Source organism: Diabrotica virgifera, chromosome 8 (assembly GCF_917563875.1).
Source record: "Diabrotica virgifera virgifera chromosome 8, PGI_DIABVI_V3a".
In the NCBI taxonomy this organism is placed as follows: Eukaryota; Metazoa; Arthropoda; class Insecta; order Coleoptera; family Chrysomelidae; genus Diabrotica; species Diabrotica virgifera.
Window position 1 is genome coordinate 228,124,988 of NC_065450.1, and position 20,841 is coordinate 228,145,828.

General features: G+C 32.5%; 1 protein-coding gene across 3 annotated transcripts in view; it reads left to right on the forward strand.

Moving 5' to 3' along the window:
* Positions 1-20,841, forward strand: part of LOC126890640 (uncharacterized) — a 98,332-nt gene that overhangs the window by 65,305 nt on the left and 12,186 nt on the right. For all 3 annotated transcript variants that reach the window (XM_050659733.1, XM_050659731.1, XM_050659732.1), the window contains 8 exons: positions 695-1,016; positions 1,724-2,032; positions 4,767-5,131; positions 7,076-7,292; positions 7,357-7,742; positions 9,285-9,583; positions 14,940-15,397; positions 20,420-20,687. In XM_050659733.1, coding sequence (XP_050515690.1) covers positions 695-1,016; positions 1,724-2,032; positions 4,767-5,131; positions 7,076-7,292; positions 7,357-7,742; positions 9,285-9,583; positions 14,940-15,397; positions 20,420-20,687 — 2,624 coding nt within the window. The remainder of the gene's footprint in view (positions 1-694; positions 1,017-1,723; positions 2,033-4,766; positions 5,132-7,075; positions 7,293-7,356; positions 7,743-9,284; positions 9,584-14,939; positions 15,398-20,419; positions 20,688-20,841) is intronic.

Consider the following 20,841-nt stretch of genomic DNA (forward strand, 5'->3'; position numbering starts at 1 on the left):
TGTGAAAAAGCTTAGTAGATCCGCTATAGTAATAGATGGGGAAGTTAAGAAGATTTCGAATATAAAATAAAATATGGGGTGTTCCATTTAAAAAAAACAAAAGTTTGGTCTGCCACTATGTTATCGAACACCCTATAACATTCTAACTAATTTTGTAATGTGAAGTGCAAAGTTAGCTACAATTTTTGTTATTAACTTTTATTGCTATCTATTACTATAGCGGATCTACTAAGCTTTTTCACACTAATCAATCACCCTGATTTTGTGTTTACCTGTACAGGTGTGCTGCGCAGTAATGAACGCAACCTGTATCAGTAGCCAGATGGCCGGTACGGTGTTCGAGGAAGCATAAGGAACAATACATGAAAGAATCAGCCGTCTTAAAATGATTTTTTTTCCGACGTTGTTAGCTCTTGGTCCATTAAGTTAGGTTGATATTGCGAATATCACTTTTCTTGTGTTCTTTAGAAGCTCTTTTTCAATTTCGACAAGAAGCTAAAATATAATAAGGGTATGTCGGCATATGGTAGACTTTGAATTAGGAGGTAAGTAGAGCCTATTCCCAAAATCTCATCAAAATCCATGCGTTAGGATAGACATCGGAGGTAATAGCCTATATCTCATTGACTGGCGTAAATTTCATGTAGCAAGACAAACCAAAAAAAGTCATAAATCTATTTTAAAATGTTTTCAGCGTGTTTGAGGTAGAATCTCTTAACTTTCCTGGACAAAAACATAAATGGAAATTATCGCAGCTATTACAAAAAGGCCTGTTGAACAGCCACGATTCTCTGTTAAATGATTTAGCGTTAGCGGTGAGGTTTATAGTGGTAACAGCTAAAGGGCGGCTCGTGTCCCATTTCTTTAGTCTTTCCCAGGCGGCTAGAGGTCTGTTGACAGGATTTCTAAGGATAGTCGATGTTTTGATTGGGATTCCTAGTCTTCAAGCTCATAATTTGGAATCCAAGCTGAGAGAAGAGAGGAATAAGTACCTTGTAGCGGAATTGGTATGTAGGGTAAGTAAATTTATATTGTGAACCGAATTATCCTCCTATAATTGTAAACTTCACCATCAACAGCTATTCCATCCATGGTAAGATGTAAGTCTGCCTTAGGTGTGTCGATTGATATCTGTTTGCTGTTTTTTGCATCCTTTCGTAGCCAGCCATTCGCATGATGTCATCAGTCCATCTTGTTTGAGGTCTGCCTCTACTTCTTTTGCTTGCCCTTGGTCGCCATTCGAGAATTCGCTTTGTCCAGCGATTGTCTTCCATTCTTCCTATGTGTCCTTTCAAGTTCCATTTTAACACGGCAATCTTCTGGATAACATCTGTTACTTTTGATCATCTTCTTATATTCTCATAAATTTTGTCTTCTTTTCGTTCATTGTTAGACCGTATCCTTTTCCATACTCAGCTATTCTGGCCACCAGTCCCAGAAGGTCTTCAATATTTTCTACCAAGATGACAGTATCATCCGCATATCTAATGTTGTTAATAGGAACTCAGTTTACCCTTATGCCAGCCGTTTCAGCCTCAAGAGATCCCTTTAGGATCTCTTTCCAGTGGACATTAAAAAGAATTAGCGCCAATACCCATGCCTGCCTCACCCCATGTCTAATTATAATATTATTCATTTCAAACATAGCAACTTTGTTGCCAACTTTTTTGCAACCCTATAACTATGTTTTATTCTTTTATAACGATATTACGAATTATTTTAGCCTGAAAATGAAGATTCTTTGGAAGTACTGTGTTCTTTCATCCGCAAACAGCTACGAAGGGCAGCTACCGAAAAGTTCGAGGTCACTAGAGAATGTTCACAACCGCCAGTGTCTGTCCCCTACAAATTTCTAACACCTTCTGGGTCCGAACTAGATCTTCGGCTATGGGACAGATCGCTGATGAGGAAGCTACTGCCCATTCTAGTTTCGATATTGGAGCGGGAAACTAGGGGATGGTTCTTGCATTTTAGAGAAAGACTGATCGCCGAATTGAGGACTCAGAAGATGCCTGATGAGGATATCGAGAGGGTAAGAATGAAATATTTTAAAGAGTCCCCCCCCCGTTATGAATGAAAGTGATTACGTAATGAATATAAAAGTAAATTAACATAAAAAATCTGAGTAAATCAAAATTAATACTGAGTATTTCCTCCTCTGCGTTGTATTACACTTTCCTTGCGACCTTATTAAGTTTCTTACTAATTCCTGAAGAATCGCTTCCCACTTTTCATCTAATGCAGTTTTTAGCTCTGCTGTTGTCACTGGTGTTGGATTACTGACTCTGCGTTTGAGCTTATTCCATAGGTGCTCTAAGGGATTCATATTCGGACTTAATGAAGGTCAGTCCATTGTTGTTATGTTGGTGTTGGCCAGGTAATCTTGCTTGTTTCTTATTTAATGTTGTTAAAAGAACCCCAGTTTACAAAAAAACTCATATTTTATTATTATGAAATAAATATAAGCAATTAAAAACTGCAGAATTTAAATTATTCTTTCAACGGGCGGAATGGGTTGTGATTTCAGACAGTTTGTCGGTCGTCCCTATAATAACGGGCGAAAGCGATAAGTATTACAACGCTGCAACGGTACATTATGAATAATAATATGTGATACAATCATAAGGAATCGTAAAATCGTAAAGAATTATTAAAAATAATTAGAATTAAAACCATAAGGTTCTTTGTAATACTATAGTAAATACCTATTACATTGTATAATGCATTAATATAACATATTATATTATTATATAATTGCATTATGTATATATATTATTATTGCATTGTGTAGCAAAGAAGTGAACATACAATAATTACGTATAATGATATGTAGATGAAAATAGAGTCTGATTTTTATACTCACATTAAAATGATCCTCACGTACGTGGGCTATAGTTTTCGGTTTTGCATGCCTTTAACCATTTTATACGTTTTTGTTCTTGAGGTACAAGAATAAATAGTATTCAGGGCGTTTTATAAGTGGTATTGGAACATATGGGAACGATACAATGTTTGTAATATTGTTTTTGTGTTGTTACCATTATTAATTCACAAACAATCTTCCAGTGTTGCCAGTTCGTTGTTCTCTTCTCCTGGAACGAGCAGCGTGACGTCACATAGCGTGCCGCGCTTTTCGTGTTGGATAGCTGGCGATCACAACTTTAAATGTTCATTGTAAATTAAATATTGCGATTTGAGGGTTGATATTTGGTATGTTTTGTTTCTACAGGGTGTCCCGGAAAATAGTGCGTTCCTTAAAGGTGTGGGTAGAATGCACCATTTAAAAGAAAACTTTCTTATACATTTTTTTTTCTAAAGTCGTGTGTTGCCTCAAAAAAATAAAAGAATGTCTTTTACTAAAATTTACATTTGGCAACCCGGCAGTTTTATTTATTTTGGCATAAAGCGAAGATATTTAAAATTGTAAACACAAACAGTCATATCATAATTACCTGTAACCCGAGAATACATCGTATTGTTGTGGTATTGGCATGATTTCGATCGCAAGTATAATGTTAATTACGTAATACATATAGGGCCGGTTGTTCGAACGCTAATCAACAATTATCATTATCAAATATTTAATTACTGTCACCAAACTGTCAATGTCAACTTTGTTTGGGTTGTTGAAAACATAATTAATTAAAATTATGAGATTTATTATCAATTATGTTAATAATTATTGTTATATTAATTGATTATAGTCTCAGAATTGTAATCAATTATGTTTTTAGCAACCCAACCAAAGTTGACATTGACAGTTTTGACAGTAATTAAAAGGGCCGGTTGTTCGAACGCTAATCAACAATGATCACTATCAAATATTTAATTACTGTCACCAAAACTGTCAATGTCAACTTTTATTGGGTTGCTGAAAACATAATTGATTAAAATTATGAGATTAGTTAATCAATTAACATAACAATTATTAACATAATTGATTAAGTAATTTCATATTATGTTTTCAGCAACCCAAACAAAGTTGACATTGACAGTTGGTGACAGTAATTAAATGTTTGATAATGATCATTGTTGATTAGCTTTCGAACAACCGGCCCTTAGTGTATAATTAGTGCAAGATTTAGGTACACCAAGGCGATTTACCTCGAAGTTTAAGGATTTGTAGATGGTTTCAAAACAAAATGTGTAAAGTGTGGTGTGCAGATAAAGCTTGTTTTACGAGAAATGGTGTTTGTGTGTTTACTTTAATAATGCCAAAAGTATTAATGTATGGGCTGGGATTATTAGTAATCATCTGATTGAACCACTCGAACTTCCCAGAAGATTGAATGGAGAAAGTGTAATACTCAAATTTTTTGTAACATGTTCTACCGATAGATACTTCTTGAAGACGTAGCTTGATTGAGTTGATTGTAATAAAAATTTTTCATGTAAGTTAAAACACTATACAAACCTTATTTATTAGATATTTAATAAACACAAATATTATGCTGTTTTTCTATCACTGTTATCAGTATTTTATCAATACATAATATTATGCCTAATGGTCGATGTTCATGATAGTTGAGTTCCAGTAAAATTATTTTTACACAGAAGAAGGAACGCAGCGTTGCCGGCTGTATTTGCATTTCTGTGGACATTAATCAAATGCATTAGAATTAATAAATTATTTGGTGCACTTGATTGTTAAATGGTGCACTTAGCCCGTACCTTGAAGGAACGCACTATTTTCCGGGACACCCTGTATATGTAGACAAATATAATAAATAAATAAAAAAATGTCAAGTTCCCTATTTTCGTCTTAGGAAGTCAACGAAGCCGTAATGAAAGAATACCTTCAAAGAGTCTACAACAGCATCCTTGCTCATCCAGACATCATGGCTCTAGGCGAAGATTTCGGGCAGCTCCTGGTCCAGCAAGCACAAAGCGTAGTTCTGATGCACAGAGCCGTAGAGAACGTTCAACATCGGTTGTACAAGTCACAAGAAGAGGTTAAAATTAGGTTGTGTAGCACTCATCCAGTGTTGTCTAGAATAGGACCTTGGTTGAGAGCCAAACTTCGAGCTGCCGAACAAAAATTTAGTCAAGAGAATCAGTGGAGTGCTCACGAAGAGGCTCTAATGTTGTGCAATTCGCAGAGGTTGTTGCAGACTGTATATTTTCTTAATAGGTAAGTACTCTATTATATTATTACACCTGAAAGAATTAAAAAACAAATATCGCTGATTTATGAGTTATTTATGAGCTTTCATATTCCGCAAATTAAAAATTTTGAGCTCGTTACACTGGGCAGGAATTAAATATTTTAGTGGAGGGGCCTCCCCCACTTCTTAAAAATAGGGATATTGAATCTATCTTTGCGGCAGAATTACGAGCTATTTATGAGCTTTCGAAGTGATACAGTTTCGATTTTTGAGGTCATCCCCTTCACCCCCAAACAACCCTTTAATTGATATAACAAGAGAAACACGCTGAAAAAAATTTGCTGATATAATTTGTATAGCTTATATATTCTAAGAATAAACTCTTAAATTACGCTCATTTCGATTATTGAGCTACAACCCCTTCGCAAGAAAACCACCCCATCTTCCCGGCTTAAGAGCGAGTTGTACTTAAAATGAATTAAAATAAAAATTATTTGGCGATTACAAATTGCAATTTCTTTTGTATGCATGGATCACAGAAAATACTGATCAGGCCATGATACTATAAATAACAAGATAATATATTGCACATCCTGAAGTCGTGACGTAACTGGAGACCGGCAAGTTCGTAATGGTTCGTAATCATTCGTAATGTCCGATTACTTTGAATTGTTCGCGGTTGTAAGCTGAGTGTATTTTATATTTTATTTATGTCAGTTATTTTGACAGGAATCTCGACACTAAATTTTTTTCGAATACATACATTGAAGTTTAATGTTATGTTGCTAATTGAATAATTTCATCACATAATGCATACAAATCCCATTTAATTTTAACAAGAATTCAAATTCAACTTCCGGTCTCCAGTTACGTCATCATGCGCGAACTCGGACGTATTTGAGCTACGGGAAGATACTATCTCGTTATTTATAGTATCATGGATCAGACCAAAGAAATAAGATGCCGCATGACGCGCATGAAATTGTACGCTCACTTTTTAACAGAATTAGAAAACTTTTCTGTAATCGCAATATCAATATACCGCTGTGGATAAGAACGCTTCGATGTTATATTTTTCCCACCCTTTTGTATGGGGTTGAACCCTGGGGACACTGAAACAATCCAACATTAAAAAATTCGAAATGTGGTGTGAAAATGTCATGGATGGATAGCAAAATAAACGCACAAGTTCTCGAACAACTGGGAAAGCAATGTGTAAGTTTTAAATTCTATAAAAATCAGGAAGTTGGAATATTTGGGGCACAGTATAAGGTGTGAAAAATACGATCTATTAAGGACTATTATTCATGCAGGGCAAATCAAAGGCAGAAAGACACGTTCAGTTGTACAGTTCAATTTACACGGAATGGAAGCTTGGACATTGAAGAGACAACACATAAGAAAAATAGAAGCATTCGAAATGTGGTGTTACAGAATAATATTGAAAATTCAGTGGGTTCAAAGGATTACCAATGTTGAAGTGCTACGACGCTTAAATAAGGAGTGAGAAATCATGAACAGTATAAAACCAAGAACACTGGAATATTTGGGTCACATAACCAGAGGAGAAAAATATGAGTTGCTGAGAATTATTATGCAAGGAAGGATCCAAGGAAGAAGAAGCATAGGAAGAAGACGCATCTCATGGCTGAGGAACCTTTGAGAATGGTTTAACTGTAGTTCATTACATTTATTCAGAGCAGCAGCCAACAAAGTGGCCATAGCCATTATGATATCCAACCTCGGATAGGAGATGGAATTTTAGGAAGAATTTTAATTTAAATATTCAGGCGCGTAACCAATAAAATTATAACTGCCAGAATTATTTTCAATCTCCGATATTAGCGAAACTTGAAGAAGAAGAATATATGATACATTATAGACAGTATTTTTAGTGAATTTGTATTCTTTTATTTATTTATTTTTGTCTCTTTGTTATATTAATTCATTGAAGATTATTTTCGTTCCAGGGATTTAACTTTTATGAAAGAAAGAGAACCTGCTTTGCTAAGAGAGCTGAGAAAAGACAAAATACCGACCAGAAGCTTCCTATGGCCAACGCAGATATGGTTACCGAAAAATTGGATAATTAGAAGAAACTTCCAAGGCCAGTCAGAGGTCGTACCGACTGTTTTAAGCAAGCAGGCAACCAGTATTACCACTCCTCGGTCTGATCCTAGTCAACCAGTACGTATATTAATTTCCTGCGTTGTTAATGGTACCAGTACTTATTTTTTTTTTGCGATTGTAGGTATTTCTAGTCGAAAAAGAAACCATCAGGACCACAACTACTCGCTGGCCTATATGGAGGATCTTCAACTACTTCCATCGCACTTGGTGCTGGACTTGGAACGCCATGTTCTTCTTCGGCATAGTTCTTCCTTGGTGTAGCCCAGTAGGTCTAAGGGCTCTGTTCTGCCTTGAACCTTTCATGGCGGATTTAGAATTGTCCCAGGTTAACGGGACTTTGTTTCCTAGAAAGAGCAGTTTAACTCCGACGCTGATGTCTAGGTTACTGAGTCTTTGGAGGCATATTTCAAAATCTAGGACGCATTTTGAAACCAAGCCTGATACAGGGTTCATAGGGAAAGGGCTTACTAGACATCTGAATAGGATTTGGAATTATTTCATCAAGGGGTAAGTTTTTTGGAACATCTTTTTTTTAGAGTTTTTTGAAAACAGAAAAACCAAGGTTATTGACGTCATCAAAAGGATACCGGACTAAAATGAAGATGAGAACACATAGCTGGAATGACAGAAGGGAAGACAAGAGAAGGCTAAGTAAAAACTGGTAGCAGGTAGAGAATCGCAGAGTATTGAACAGAAAGGTTCCTTTTCTCGTAGGCAGGAAAACGTGAACGTAAAATTTGGTGAAATAATTTATTATTTCGGTAATTGGCCGTTTATTGAAAAATAACCCTGATTATTTCATTCATAGGCGATTCTGACCAATAGAAAGCTGCAGAAATAAAAATTACAGCGATTATTTTTTTGATGATTTTAACTTCCAATCGTATAGTAAGATATATGATCACGTGTTTAATTCTATCCAATCAGATTAAAATTATACTGAGAATTATCTACTGTAGAAAATTACCGATAGAATTTTTTTAAGTAGATTGTTTCTGTTTAATGGCAACCAGTTTCCTAGTTTTGACAACTGTCACATTTAAGAAAATATTTAAGAAAAAATCTTACGAATATCACATGACAGTAAGAATAAATAAGAAAACAATGCTTCATTTTTACTCAAATTTGTTGTCATTGGGCAATAGCCACTTGAGCCCTGCGGGCTCTCGTGTCTATTGCCAGACAACAAATTTTCGAAAAACTGTCGCATTATTTTCAATTTATTCTCACTCTCTTGTGATATTATACCCGATAATTTTTGATAATTTCCCTTCGTCAAGCATTACGTCAGATGCCATTCGTTACTACGCAAAAATGAACATTCAGTGACATTAATGACAATTAATGTTTTACAACTTGTCACAGAGAACACCAAGAAACAGGTTTAGCTAATATTTAGGTGAAGATATCAATAAAATATTAGTTAAGATGATTTAAAAAGACAGTTTCATTCATGAAATAATCTCAGCAAATTACACTCGATCTCTAAAATTATTATCGACTTGTTGCCCTCGTGACACTTTGAAATAATTTCACTCCCCTTCGGGTCGTGAAATTAAAACTGTCAAAATGTCACTCGGGAAACAAATCGATAATTTTAGAGCTCTAGTGCAATTACTACTAATAATATAAAAAAAACTTCTAATATCATGTTTGAATGAATTAAGAAGGAATAATTAAACTTATCACAGTTTGTGGGTTTTTTCACTACTCAAAAACTTATAAATTAACGTCAGCGGTCATTACAACAAACTAAGAAATCGTGGTTATTATTTATACTTTTAGCCAGACTAATTCGAAGAGCAACATGTATAAACCTTCTTGATGGGAGCTGCGGTTATTTCATGCCAATAATTTCATGCAATTTTAACATAATTACAACCAATCATTTTTAATTATATGAGATATGCAAATGAGACGTAGTCTAGGCAATGACAGTCTACGAAATATTATAGATACAGATCCACTGAAATATTTTAAAGACTAGAAAATTGCCACATAGTAAACAGCAATGATCTTCTAGTCTAATCCTTCGTGTTTTTTTTACAGGTTATTTGGTACAGTTCTCATAGTAGTCATCTTTCCAATAGCGTGTTTCATAGTGACTTTCGCCAGTCTCTTTGTCGCCCTGACCTGCGTCCTTTGGATGCCGGCTCTCACATTAGCAGTTCAAGTTACGAATCTCCTCATTTACGATTTAGATAGTCCGGAACAACAACGGAACCGATTTTTTGTTATATTGGAAGCAGTTCTGTGGAATATTTCGTTTCAAGGTTGTTTGCAGCCCTTACTAGCCTTATTTGTAGCTGTTGTTGTGTGTCCCGTGATATCGCTTACGATTTTAGCAGGTAGGTCCAGGTATAAACTAAAAGTCAAACTTGACGGCAAACAAATTCAACAAATTTTTCCTCATATATTAGTTTCTTCACTACCATCAAGTTTAGCAGAAAAAAACTGTTGCTACATAAAAAACGTATATATTGTTGTGGTTTGCTCAAATGTATTTTTATAATATTTATTTTAAATTCTCTTTACTTGGATTTATATATTTTTTTAACAAATTAATATGGTATCTCAGGGTTCTTTTACTAATTAAAACAAAACGTGGCTTCAAAGTATTTTTTGCTAGTTGCCTTTGAGGCAAGAGATAGACAATAGGAAAATAAATTTAACGCACAATTATAAAATCAAATATCAAAAGTAAAAAAATTTAATAAACATATACCATATACAATGATCAGCATAATAAAGCAAAATTATCAATACAAATTAATTAAACTTATATCGAAATCAAAGATTTCTTAATTTTAGTGATTCACGATTTTACTAAATCACTATTCAGAATAGCAGCAAGCAAAGTTAGGATAGTCATGCTGATCGCCAACATCCGGGACGGATAGGCACCTTAAGAAGAAGAAGACGATAAATTTTTATTTATTTTAATTCTCAAAACACCAACAAAACGAATAACTCTAATTTAAATAGGTGGTCGTGATTGATAGTCTCTGTTTACTAAATGACGAAACTAAACTTTTGTCCCCAAAATTGATGACTTCACCTCTCTCTCCTTTCATTGTGCCTTGCCCACTTTGCTCGTACTTTTCAGTTTCTCCAAATACTCATAACTCCTCTGCTCCAAATCTTAACTACATGAATAAACCCCTTCTCTCTAGACACAAGCACTTGGTGCTTAACTAATCTCCTTGGTCGTCCAGTATAAAACTATACATCTGTTTATTACTTACAGCATGTCAGTTATTTCTTCTGTCTGCTACCACAGTTGGAACTCTTTCCACCAAACACAAATATAATTTTCACAACATACTTTTTTTTAAACTTGGCTAATTAGCAACGTCGTCTCCGCAGAAACTGTAGTGTTCTCGAGCGGTCTTCAATTCACAATGCCCTCTCCTCTCATGGCAAAACTCCATCCAAATCATTAAATCTCCCACTTCGTTCTTTCCACCAATCAGGACCTATCTCTATCCAAACAAATTTTACCGTCTTCTCAAAAAAAACCAACTTTCAGCAATAGAAATTTTCAACCAATAGAAAGTTCCCGCAATACATGTTTACAAATGTCTATCTAAATAAACGGTAGAAAAAACCACTATATTGTCTACTTATTTTCTAAGACTGTTTTTTAACTGAATACGATTCACTAATTTCGAAAAACACTTTCTACATCTAATTGCTTAAATAGTATAACATACAGGGTGTTGCGATTTTTGTTAGTCGGTGATTTGATTTTTGTCTTACTATTTTCTGTTTGATTTTTTGCAAAATATGGAACCTGGTTAATATGTATTTACCACAGCAGCTACCGGCTACACTGTTTCTCTTTGTCTTGGAGAGTGTGAAACAAAGATAAATATCTGTAATATAAATGTCAATCATGTTGCCCTATAGAAGGTTATGTGAGAATTTTGTTTGTTTATTATTTTTTGTATTTTTTTATGGCCTTAAAAGTTGTGCCCGTTTAGCCAGCAACATTTCTTAAAATTAACGCCTAACAAAACCTACCGGTACAACAAGACTATTACGAACCTATAGCCTAATAAAATAAAAAAAAAATCAAAATGTAATTCCGTACAGGTTGGAATAAATTTTATATCAAAGTATAGGTGAATAAAAAAGATATTTTCAAAAAATTATCCAAATCATATGAAAGGATCATTGTTTAAATAATTAAAAAGGGGTAATTTTTGAACAATATTTACTTTTTTAACTACAGAGGTAATTTACATCTTAATGAAGGTCTTTAGAATTTTTTTTCTATAAAGCTGAAGGATAAATCTTTCACCTAAGGCTTACTAAATTAAATTTGACCCCCTATTTATTTAAATAATTATATATAAAATTTAAAAATCAAATTTGCAAAAAAATATTTGCGTTTTTAATAAGCACTATAAATTATTTTATTTAATAGGAGAAGTTGCGCTATGTTACCAGTATTAGCCAAAAAAACATTGGTTAAATATAACACCTTGTAACTCAATAACTTAACCATACTTTATTTAAGCGATTTTGGTTAAATCTTAATATTTTGAAATCTAGAATCTACAACTCAGAGATTGGACATTCTTAATGAAACCCCCTCTATAAGCAAATCTATATCTTTTACTATAAGGAAAAAAAGAAGAAAAAAAAACGACAAAAAAAATTTGTTAATTAGTGAAAAATTCCCAGGAACCTGATCATCGGAACAGCATTTCAAAATGTTTAATCCCCGCGACGTTATTAAAAAACAAATTATAAACAAATTTGAACAATTATATTTTCAAATGCCATTTTAGAGGAGAGTTAAATTGAGATTTGAATTTATCAATACATTTATCGAAAACATACATAAAAATAAAAGTAATGAGGTTTTACACATATTTATATTTTTTTGGTAACAACCGCGTTTTTACAATTGAAAATATAGTAACATTTGATAAACAAATTAAATATCTCATAAATTATTAAATGTTTTTTAACCAATTTGTTTTGTTTAATACTGCCAACATAGTGCAACTTCTATTAAATAAAATAATTTATATTGCTTATTTAAAACGCAAAAAATATTTTTTTGAAAATTTGATTTTTAAATTTTATATATAATTATTTAAATAAATATTGGGTCAGATTTAATTTAGTAAGTCTTAGGTGAAAGATTTGTCCTTCAGCTTTATAGAAAAAAATCCTAAAGACCTTCATTAAAATGTAAATTACCTCTGCAGTTAAAAAAGTAAATATTGTTCAAAAATTACCCCTTTTTAATTATTTAAACAATGATCCCCTCATATGATTTGGATAATTTTTTGAAAATATCTTTTTTACTCACCTAAACTTTGATATACAATTTGTTCCATCCTGTACGAATTTACATTTTGATTTACATGTAGTGTAATCTTATTTTACTAGACTACTAATCGACCAATCAAGGTAAGGGAAAGTGAAGTTGGTAAAAAATAAACTGTCGTTAAAATATAAACTAAATAAATAATATATATAGGGTCGGTTGTTCGAACGCTAATCAACGATGATCATTATCAAATATTTAATTACTGTCACAACTGTCAATGTCAACTTTGATTGGGTTGCTGAAAACATAATTATTGATTAGAATTATGAAATTAGTTAATCAATTATGTTAATAATTGTTATGTTCATTGATTCACTGATCTCATAATTATAATCAATTATGCTTTCAGCAACCCAACCAAAGTTGACATTGACAGTTGTGACAGTAATTAAATATTTGATAGTGATCATTGTTGATTAGCGTTCGAACAACCGGCCCTTAACCTTCAATATTATGACATACGCAAGGTTCATAAATAGACAGGTTGCATGGTAACTTTCCACCAATCAGCGTCGAGAATCTAATGGCGGGAGTGACGTCACCCAGAATGCTGCATTCAAATTCATTCACTTCACTCATTGAAATGAAGTCGGAAAGTAGGAATAGGGCTTTTCATCGATTGTCATTTGTTTCGAGCTTCTGTCATGTGTCACATAATATTAATATATCTACGCCATACGTCTTTGGTTTGTATCATTGGTATATAGCAATAACGTATGACGTAGATATATTAAAATTATGTGACACATGACAGAAGCTCGAAACAAATGACTGTGAATGAAAAGCCCTATGTATTGAAAATGTGTATATTTAAAAAAATACGTTTGGATTTTTAATGACTATTTATTTCATATATTCTTTAAAAAATGTGGTAGATACCTGTAGAGTTACAAAAATCATAGAATATAATTGCAATTAAATATATGCAGTAGAATAGCATTACTAGTTAATTAAAGCAGAAGGAGATTCTTTCTTGTGTATATATGGGACTAAGGGCCGGTACTTTATGTCCCGGTTAAACCTCGGTTAGCTAACCGGGGTTTAATCGGGACAGAAAAGTACTTCATAGAGCCTCTTGCGTTGTAATAAAAGCAATTATAATTATCATTATAATTATTTATGAATATAATAATAAGTATAATTGCGTTTATGTCTATGTTATGCATATATTTCTGTCCCGATTAAACCCCGGTTAACTAACCGGCTGTTAACGGAGACATAAAGTACCGGCCCTAAATCATTCAAATATCCTAGGTATATTAATAATGGGTTGAATACAATTTACTTTTTTTAAATGATTTTGAGTAGGTATATAATAATTTTGAATTGGGGATAATGCATGTAGTACATTATTATAAATTCCTCCTAACATGTAAACCATGGTGAAAAAGAGATTTAACTAAAGATTTATGTATCAAAATTAGTAGTTTTTCCCTTAAGTTAAACATAAGAGCATCTGATTACGTTAGGTACTGGATTATAATATCTAAAACTATTAAAAAATTATGATTCCATTCAATAGGTACCTGTGAAGTTTTACATTAACAGTAAATTATAAAAAAATACAATTTCAGTGCAATAAAGGGAATTTTCCCCATTTTATATATTCATTTAATTTATAATTGTTTATTCAAACTATCTTCAGACAGCTGCAATATTGATTATAATTTTATATGAAAGAATTACATATAATAGATCTATTATCTATAGACTTAATTAGATATATTGTTCAATAAGTATAAGCAGATTGTAACCTACACAGATGATGTAAACTTGATGTGAAGAACCGCAAGAGACATTACAGAACTGTAATGTCTCTATACAAGAATGTCCTTTACTATACAATACAGCAGAAAGAAAATCCAGTAAGTAAGTAGGTACTTAATACAACCACATTAAAATGTATCTTAACACTTATAAAAGAGTTTTGGGTTTAAGTTATTATATTAAAAACACTTAATGATATCTACAGATACATTATATCTCAAGATATAAACACAAATTAAAACACTAACGATATTTAATAACAAAATATAGCCTCCAGACCACGTATCCTATTATATTTACAAACAATTCGTAAAATTGATCGTCTGGGTGACGTCACGATGACAATATTTCATTTGTCAATGTCAAAGTTACCATACAACCTATGGTATAGGGACCTTGTGACATACGTTATTTTTACCACTTACGTCAGCAACACTGAGCAATGCAACGAGGTGAAAGTGGTGGGTGAGAGAGAGGGAGAGTTGATGTGTAAGGCAGTGTTGCCAGATTTCTCCCAGCACGTCGCATTATTTCTCAGTGGCGTAGGAAATCTTATTTTACGAATTCCTAATTAGATTTAAAATTTTCAGGCGGTTTCGTCCGCTACTGGTTACGTCTTCTCTGGGACGCCTTGATCTTCCATATGTTAATCAAAAAACGCGGCCGTATCCCGGCCAGTGACAGCTTCGTGGTGAAACGAATAGCGGGCCCCGGCTTGGCTTCCGATTACTACTTCCAGATTAGTCCAGAACAAGCCCTAGCTGCCTTCGAAGCCAAGATGGAGTGGGACGAGCTGGCGGCCTATCAATCCGTCATCGAGAGCACCATCGTCCAACCCCAGAAGGACTTCAGCCATTTCGTAGAAGCTTGTTTCGGGAGTTTTTCCACGCAGCTTGCCAAGAACGGGGCGTATAGAAGTTTGGAGAAGGAGGCGCAAGATTTGATGGGGATTTTGCACGAGAAGTTGGAGAAGAGGAGGAGGGACTTGCAGACGGGCCTTAGCGTTACGGTCAAGAGTAAAGTCAAGCTTAGCACGCCAGATTTAAAGGTAAAAATATACTACTTACTGAAAATATGTTACTTTATAGGCCAGGGTAATAAGACAAAAATATACCGACGGTTAAACTGTAAAACCTCGTAAGTCAGTTTTATGTAACTTTACAGGAGAGACGAAAAATGTGTTGGCTTCTTTATGTAAGATTAAATTTATTCGTTTTTTGTGTGTAGGGTTCTTTTTAGGTAACGATTCCATTACCATTAAGTAAAATTCAGTATTATTGTTTTTTTTTGTCAAAGAGCGACTTACGAGGTGCTGTCTCATAAAAATGCTACTTACGAGGTTTTGTAACTTAAAATCTTACGAGGATTTTGTAGATGTCACTAGTACCATTAAATTTAAATATTGACTTACAAGCTTTCGTAGTTTAAAAGATATGTAAAAGTATAAACCAACAAAGTATAAAAATCATAATGGACCCAAAATCGACTTACCGAGGTTTTGCAGTTTAACCGTCGATATACTCAACCGTTCGTGAAACTTTTAACAGCCAGGATACTGAAGCGTTTTTTCGACAGGTAATACCTATAAGAACAAATTGTAACTATTTCCTGCGTTGGATCTGGCGGCCATTTTTATTTATAAACAATTTAGTGTCAAAAAACGATCTACTTTTCCTTTTTTTTCAAATCAATGGAAGACAGTGAAACTTATGGTTTTTTTAGTACAAACATCTTCGAGAGCATGGACAAAGCTTTAAAATGGCATATTGCAAAGTTTGATATACATACTCATTTATTGTTAATATAATTGCGAAAGAGGGTCGAAATTGCAAAAAATTAGTTTTTCAATAACTATTGTAAAAATTAGTGTACATCTTTGAAATTTGTGTAAAATGCGATTTGTGTAAAATTTAAAAGCGATTCATTCAATTGTTTAAATTTTATTCAAATTGTTTATCCCAGAGAGCTTTTTTTTGAAATAACATAATTCAGAAAAAAATGATTTCAGAGCCATTCTACAGGTGTCAAATGAAAGAGCATGAGCTAAACTTTCAAATTGGTTTAAAAAAGTGAATAAAAAATGCATTTATTAGTAATAAATAATTATGCAAAAATATCGTCAATTTTCCTTACTTTTTGAATAACTTTTTTCAAAAAAATCTATTTTTTACCCTGTTTTGGGTACACAGCTACCAAGTAATGTTATTTATATAATAATTGACAAAAAATTGTAATAAATATACAGGGCGTTAGTAAACAAGTATGAAAAACTTTAAGGGGTAATTCTACATGAAAAATAATGACAGTTTGCTCTATAAACGTATGTCCGCAAATGCTTCGTTTCCAAGATACGGGGTGTTGATTTTTTTTTTCAAACTGCGAATTTTTTAATTTTTCTAAGACGTTTCAAGCTATGAAAATTAAATTTGGTGGGTTTCAAGAGGTAGTTTTTGCGCATTTTTTAGCAAACAAATAACAATTTTATATTAATAATTGGAGCGCCTACGGGTAATGGTCTGAATTTTTTTAAAGAAAAAATAGTACGCCACTGAGGTATTTCAAATTAAAAATTATTTTTGTATTCCACGTTTAATTTACGATAAAGAACCTTTCTTGTCTTTTTTTCATATGGTGCACCGTTTTTATGCAAGAAAATAAAACATCTTCGCTCGTATTTTTCATTTCGTAATACATTATCAAGAACTCTCCAATATAATAATGCCAAACTAGAACAACAACAGAAAATATTTCTAAAAAGATTTTAACTATGTGCAAGGCTACAACAAATGTTCAAAATTACCTTCTTTAAAGGTGACAGAGTAATTTTATATTCACCATTGGCGCACGTACGGGTAATGGCCGAATTTTTTTAAAGAAAAAAATAGTGCGCCACTGAGATATGTCAAATTAAAAAATCATTTTTGAATTCCTCGTTCAATTTACGCCAAAAAATCGTTTTTGTCTTTTTTCTTAACGTTTACAAAGTATTTGAAATAAGTTTCGCATATGGAATCTACCTCGAATAATTTGTAAGCATTAACATGTTTTATTTTTTTGTATAAAAACGGCACCGCATATGAAAAAAGGACAAGAATGATTTTTTGTCGTAAATCGAACGAGGCATTTAAAAATGATTTTTAATTTGACGTTTTTCAGTGGCGTACTATTTTTTTTCTTTAAAAAATTCAGACCATTACCTGTACGGACGCCACTGGTGAATATAAAATTATTCTGTCACCTTTAAAGGAGGCAATTTTGAACATTTTTTGTAGCTTTGCACCTAGTTAAAATCTTTTTAGTAATATTTTTTGTTATTGTTCTACTTTGGACAAAATACTTTATATTGGAAAATTAATTTGAAATATCTCAGTGGCGTACCATTTTTTTCTTTAAAAAAATTCAGACCATTACCCGTAGGCGCGCCATTGATGAATATAAAATTGTTATTTGTTTGCCAAAAAATGCGCAATAACTACCTCTTGAAACCCACTAAATGTAATTTTCATATCTCAACTGGTCTTAGAGCAATAAAAAAATTGGCAGTTTGAAATAAAAATTTCAACACCCTGTATCTCGGAAACAAAGCATTTGCGGACATACGTTTATAGAGCAAACTGCCATTATTTTTTCTTGTAGAATTATCCCTTAAAATTTTTCATACTTATTTACTAACACCCTGTATATGTATAATTTATTACATAAAAAAATCAAAAGTTTATAAGGAAAGATTGATGATACTTTTGCATAATTATTTATTGCTAATAAATTCATTTTTGATTCACTTTTTTAAACCAAGTTGAAAATATAGCTCATGCTCTTTCATTTGACACTTTTGTGGAATGGTTCTAACTTAATTTTTTTTCTGACTTATGTTATTGCAAAAAAATGCTCTCTGGGATAAACAATTTGAATAAAATTTAGACAATAATTGTTTATTCAAATTCATTGAACGAATCGCTTTGAAACTTTCTTCATATATTAAGTACCAAATAACCCTCATTTGACAGAAATAGCTGTACACTGATTTTTACAATAGTTATTGCAAAATTAATTTATTTTACAATTTCGGCCTTTTTCGTAATTATATTAACAAAAAATGAGTATATCAAACTTTGTAATACGCCATTTTAAAGCTTTTTCCATACTCTCGAAGATGTTTGAACTTTTTTTTTTATTTATACATATGACCTGGCCTCTAGTGACTAATCCAGGTCGTTTTTTCCTGATGGGATTACAGATATTTTTTTTTTATATATTTTTACATTTTTTACCCAACTATTAAATCTATTTTTACAATTAACAATTTGCCATAATCTATTAATTACGTTTAACAAACAAATTTAAATAAACAATTTAAAATATTTTTGGTACTATCAACTCCCTTCTAAGTTATAAAGACAGTCCCTCTATTTTCAGAAGAGAATTGGTAGTTTTTTTTTTTTTTTTTTTTTAATTTCATGAATTATGTATTGAATTATTATTTTTATTTATTTATTTTATATTGAATTATTATTATTATAATTGTAAATATCTATTTTTGAATTTATATTTCTTGTTGTTTTTTAGATATTATTTGTGTGAGATTGTTTAATATTTCAAAATATTCTTTATTTTGTAATATATCTCTTATTTCAATTCTTTCTAATCTTCTCATTTCTCTATGTTCTTCATTTTCTATAGTATTTTCACAATGTAACACTATATGTTCTGGTGTACCTAGTTCTCCACATTCACAATATGCATTATCTTTTAAGTTAAATCTTTCCAAATATGTTGGGTACGGTCCATGTCCTGTTAAAAAGTGTATTAAACCTTGTTTTGGATTAAAATAATTTGGAATGTTTTCTAATATTGGTATAAAATTGTATAAACGTCTAGATTTTGTTGAATTTTCCCATTCATTTTGTCTTTTTCTATTTATTATTTCTTTTAATTCTCTTTTATTTCTTATATCTAATCCTATTATTTGTATTATTTTTTCATATTTTTCTTTTTTTAGCCAATAATTACATGCTCTTTTTTGTGTTTCTAAATGCATTGGCATTACTCCAGTTAAAACTGTGAGTGCCTGTGTTGCAGTTGTTCCAAATGCTCCCGTCATTCTTACAAGAAATCCTCTCTGAGCTCTATTTAATTTTTCTGCATTTTTTTTATTTATTAATCTATGTGCCCATACACTTGAACCGTACCCTACAATTGATGCAAGTATTGTACTTAGGTATATTCTCATCTGTCGGAACGAAATTCTATATTCCTTCTGTGCTAGACTAGCAATGCTATGCATGATCTTTGTTGCCTTTTCACAGACACAATTCATGTGTTTTGTAAATAATTTTTGTTCGTCTATTATAATACCTAAATATCTTGTTTCCATTTTTCTTTTTATTGTTTTCCCTCTAATTTTTATGATTGGATCTCTTTCTAAATTTCCTTTTATTAAACTATATGTTGTTTTTGAATCTGATATTGTTAATTTTACTTTATTCATCCAATCATTTACTCTTATTAATACTTCATTTGATTTATTTTCTAATTCTCTTCTTGAGTTTGCATCTATGATCAACAACAAATCATCTGCATATGCTATGCTTCCAAGCACTTCAGGATCTATAGTCAATTGTTCCAATAGTTCCTCTAGCATTACATCCCAGAACATAGGTCCACAAACTGATCCTTGTGGACATCCTTTTGTGATATGTTTTGTCTTTTTTCCTGTTGGACAGTAGGCTTGCATATCTAATAGTTTTCTAATATGTTTGAACTAAAAAAAACATAAGTTTCACTGTTTTCGAATTGACTTGAAAAAAAAATGCTGTTTTTAACACTAAATTGTTTATAAATAAAAATGGCCGCCAGATCCTACGCAGGAAATAGTTACAATTTGCTCTAATAGGTATTACCTGTCGAAGAAACACTCCAGTACCCTGGCTGTTGAAGTGCCATGGAAAAAACCTTATTACCCTGGACTATTTAACAAATTTTCCAAGCATTACACATAACATAAACTTTCACATGAGCTGGAAGTTTGCTGGCAGCTTTCCATTGTAGTGATTTTATGTTAATATTTCAGATTTCCATTCAGCAAGGTGCCCTGATGCTGGAACGGTTTTATCCAAAACAAATCATTCCGAAACTGGGTTGTACAGAAGATCAGTTCTGGGACAGTCGAGCGCTGAGCCCTGGCGATTGGGCTGGCCTGGCCGGACTTCTGTATTCGGAACTGTTCAGTTTAGATTTCCTAACGCCTTTGGATCATACGGATACTAGTTTTAGGCTTGATTCACACTCGCAAGTCGACCTGAGCCGGTACACCGATATGGTCCAGTGTGCTCAATTAGGTAAGCACATATTTATTCTAAAACTAATGATGTTGCTAGTCACCATTCGACGAGAGATCCAATCAGTTGGCATCTACTATTACTCTATTTTATCGTATCTCCCTCCAATTTTTCCGGAACAAATTAATATGTTTCTAACTGTTAATCAGATAAT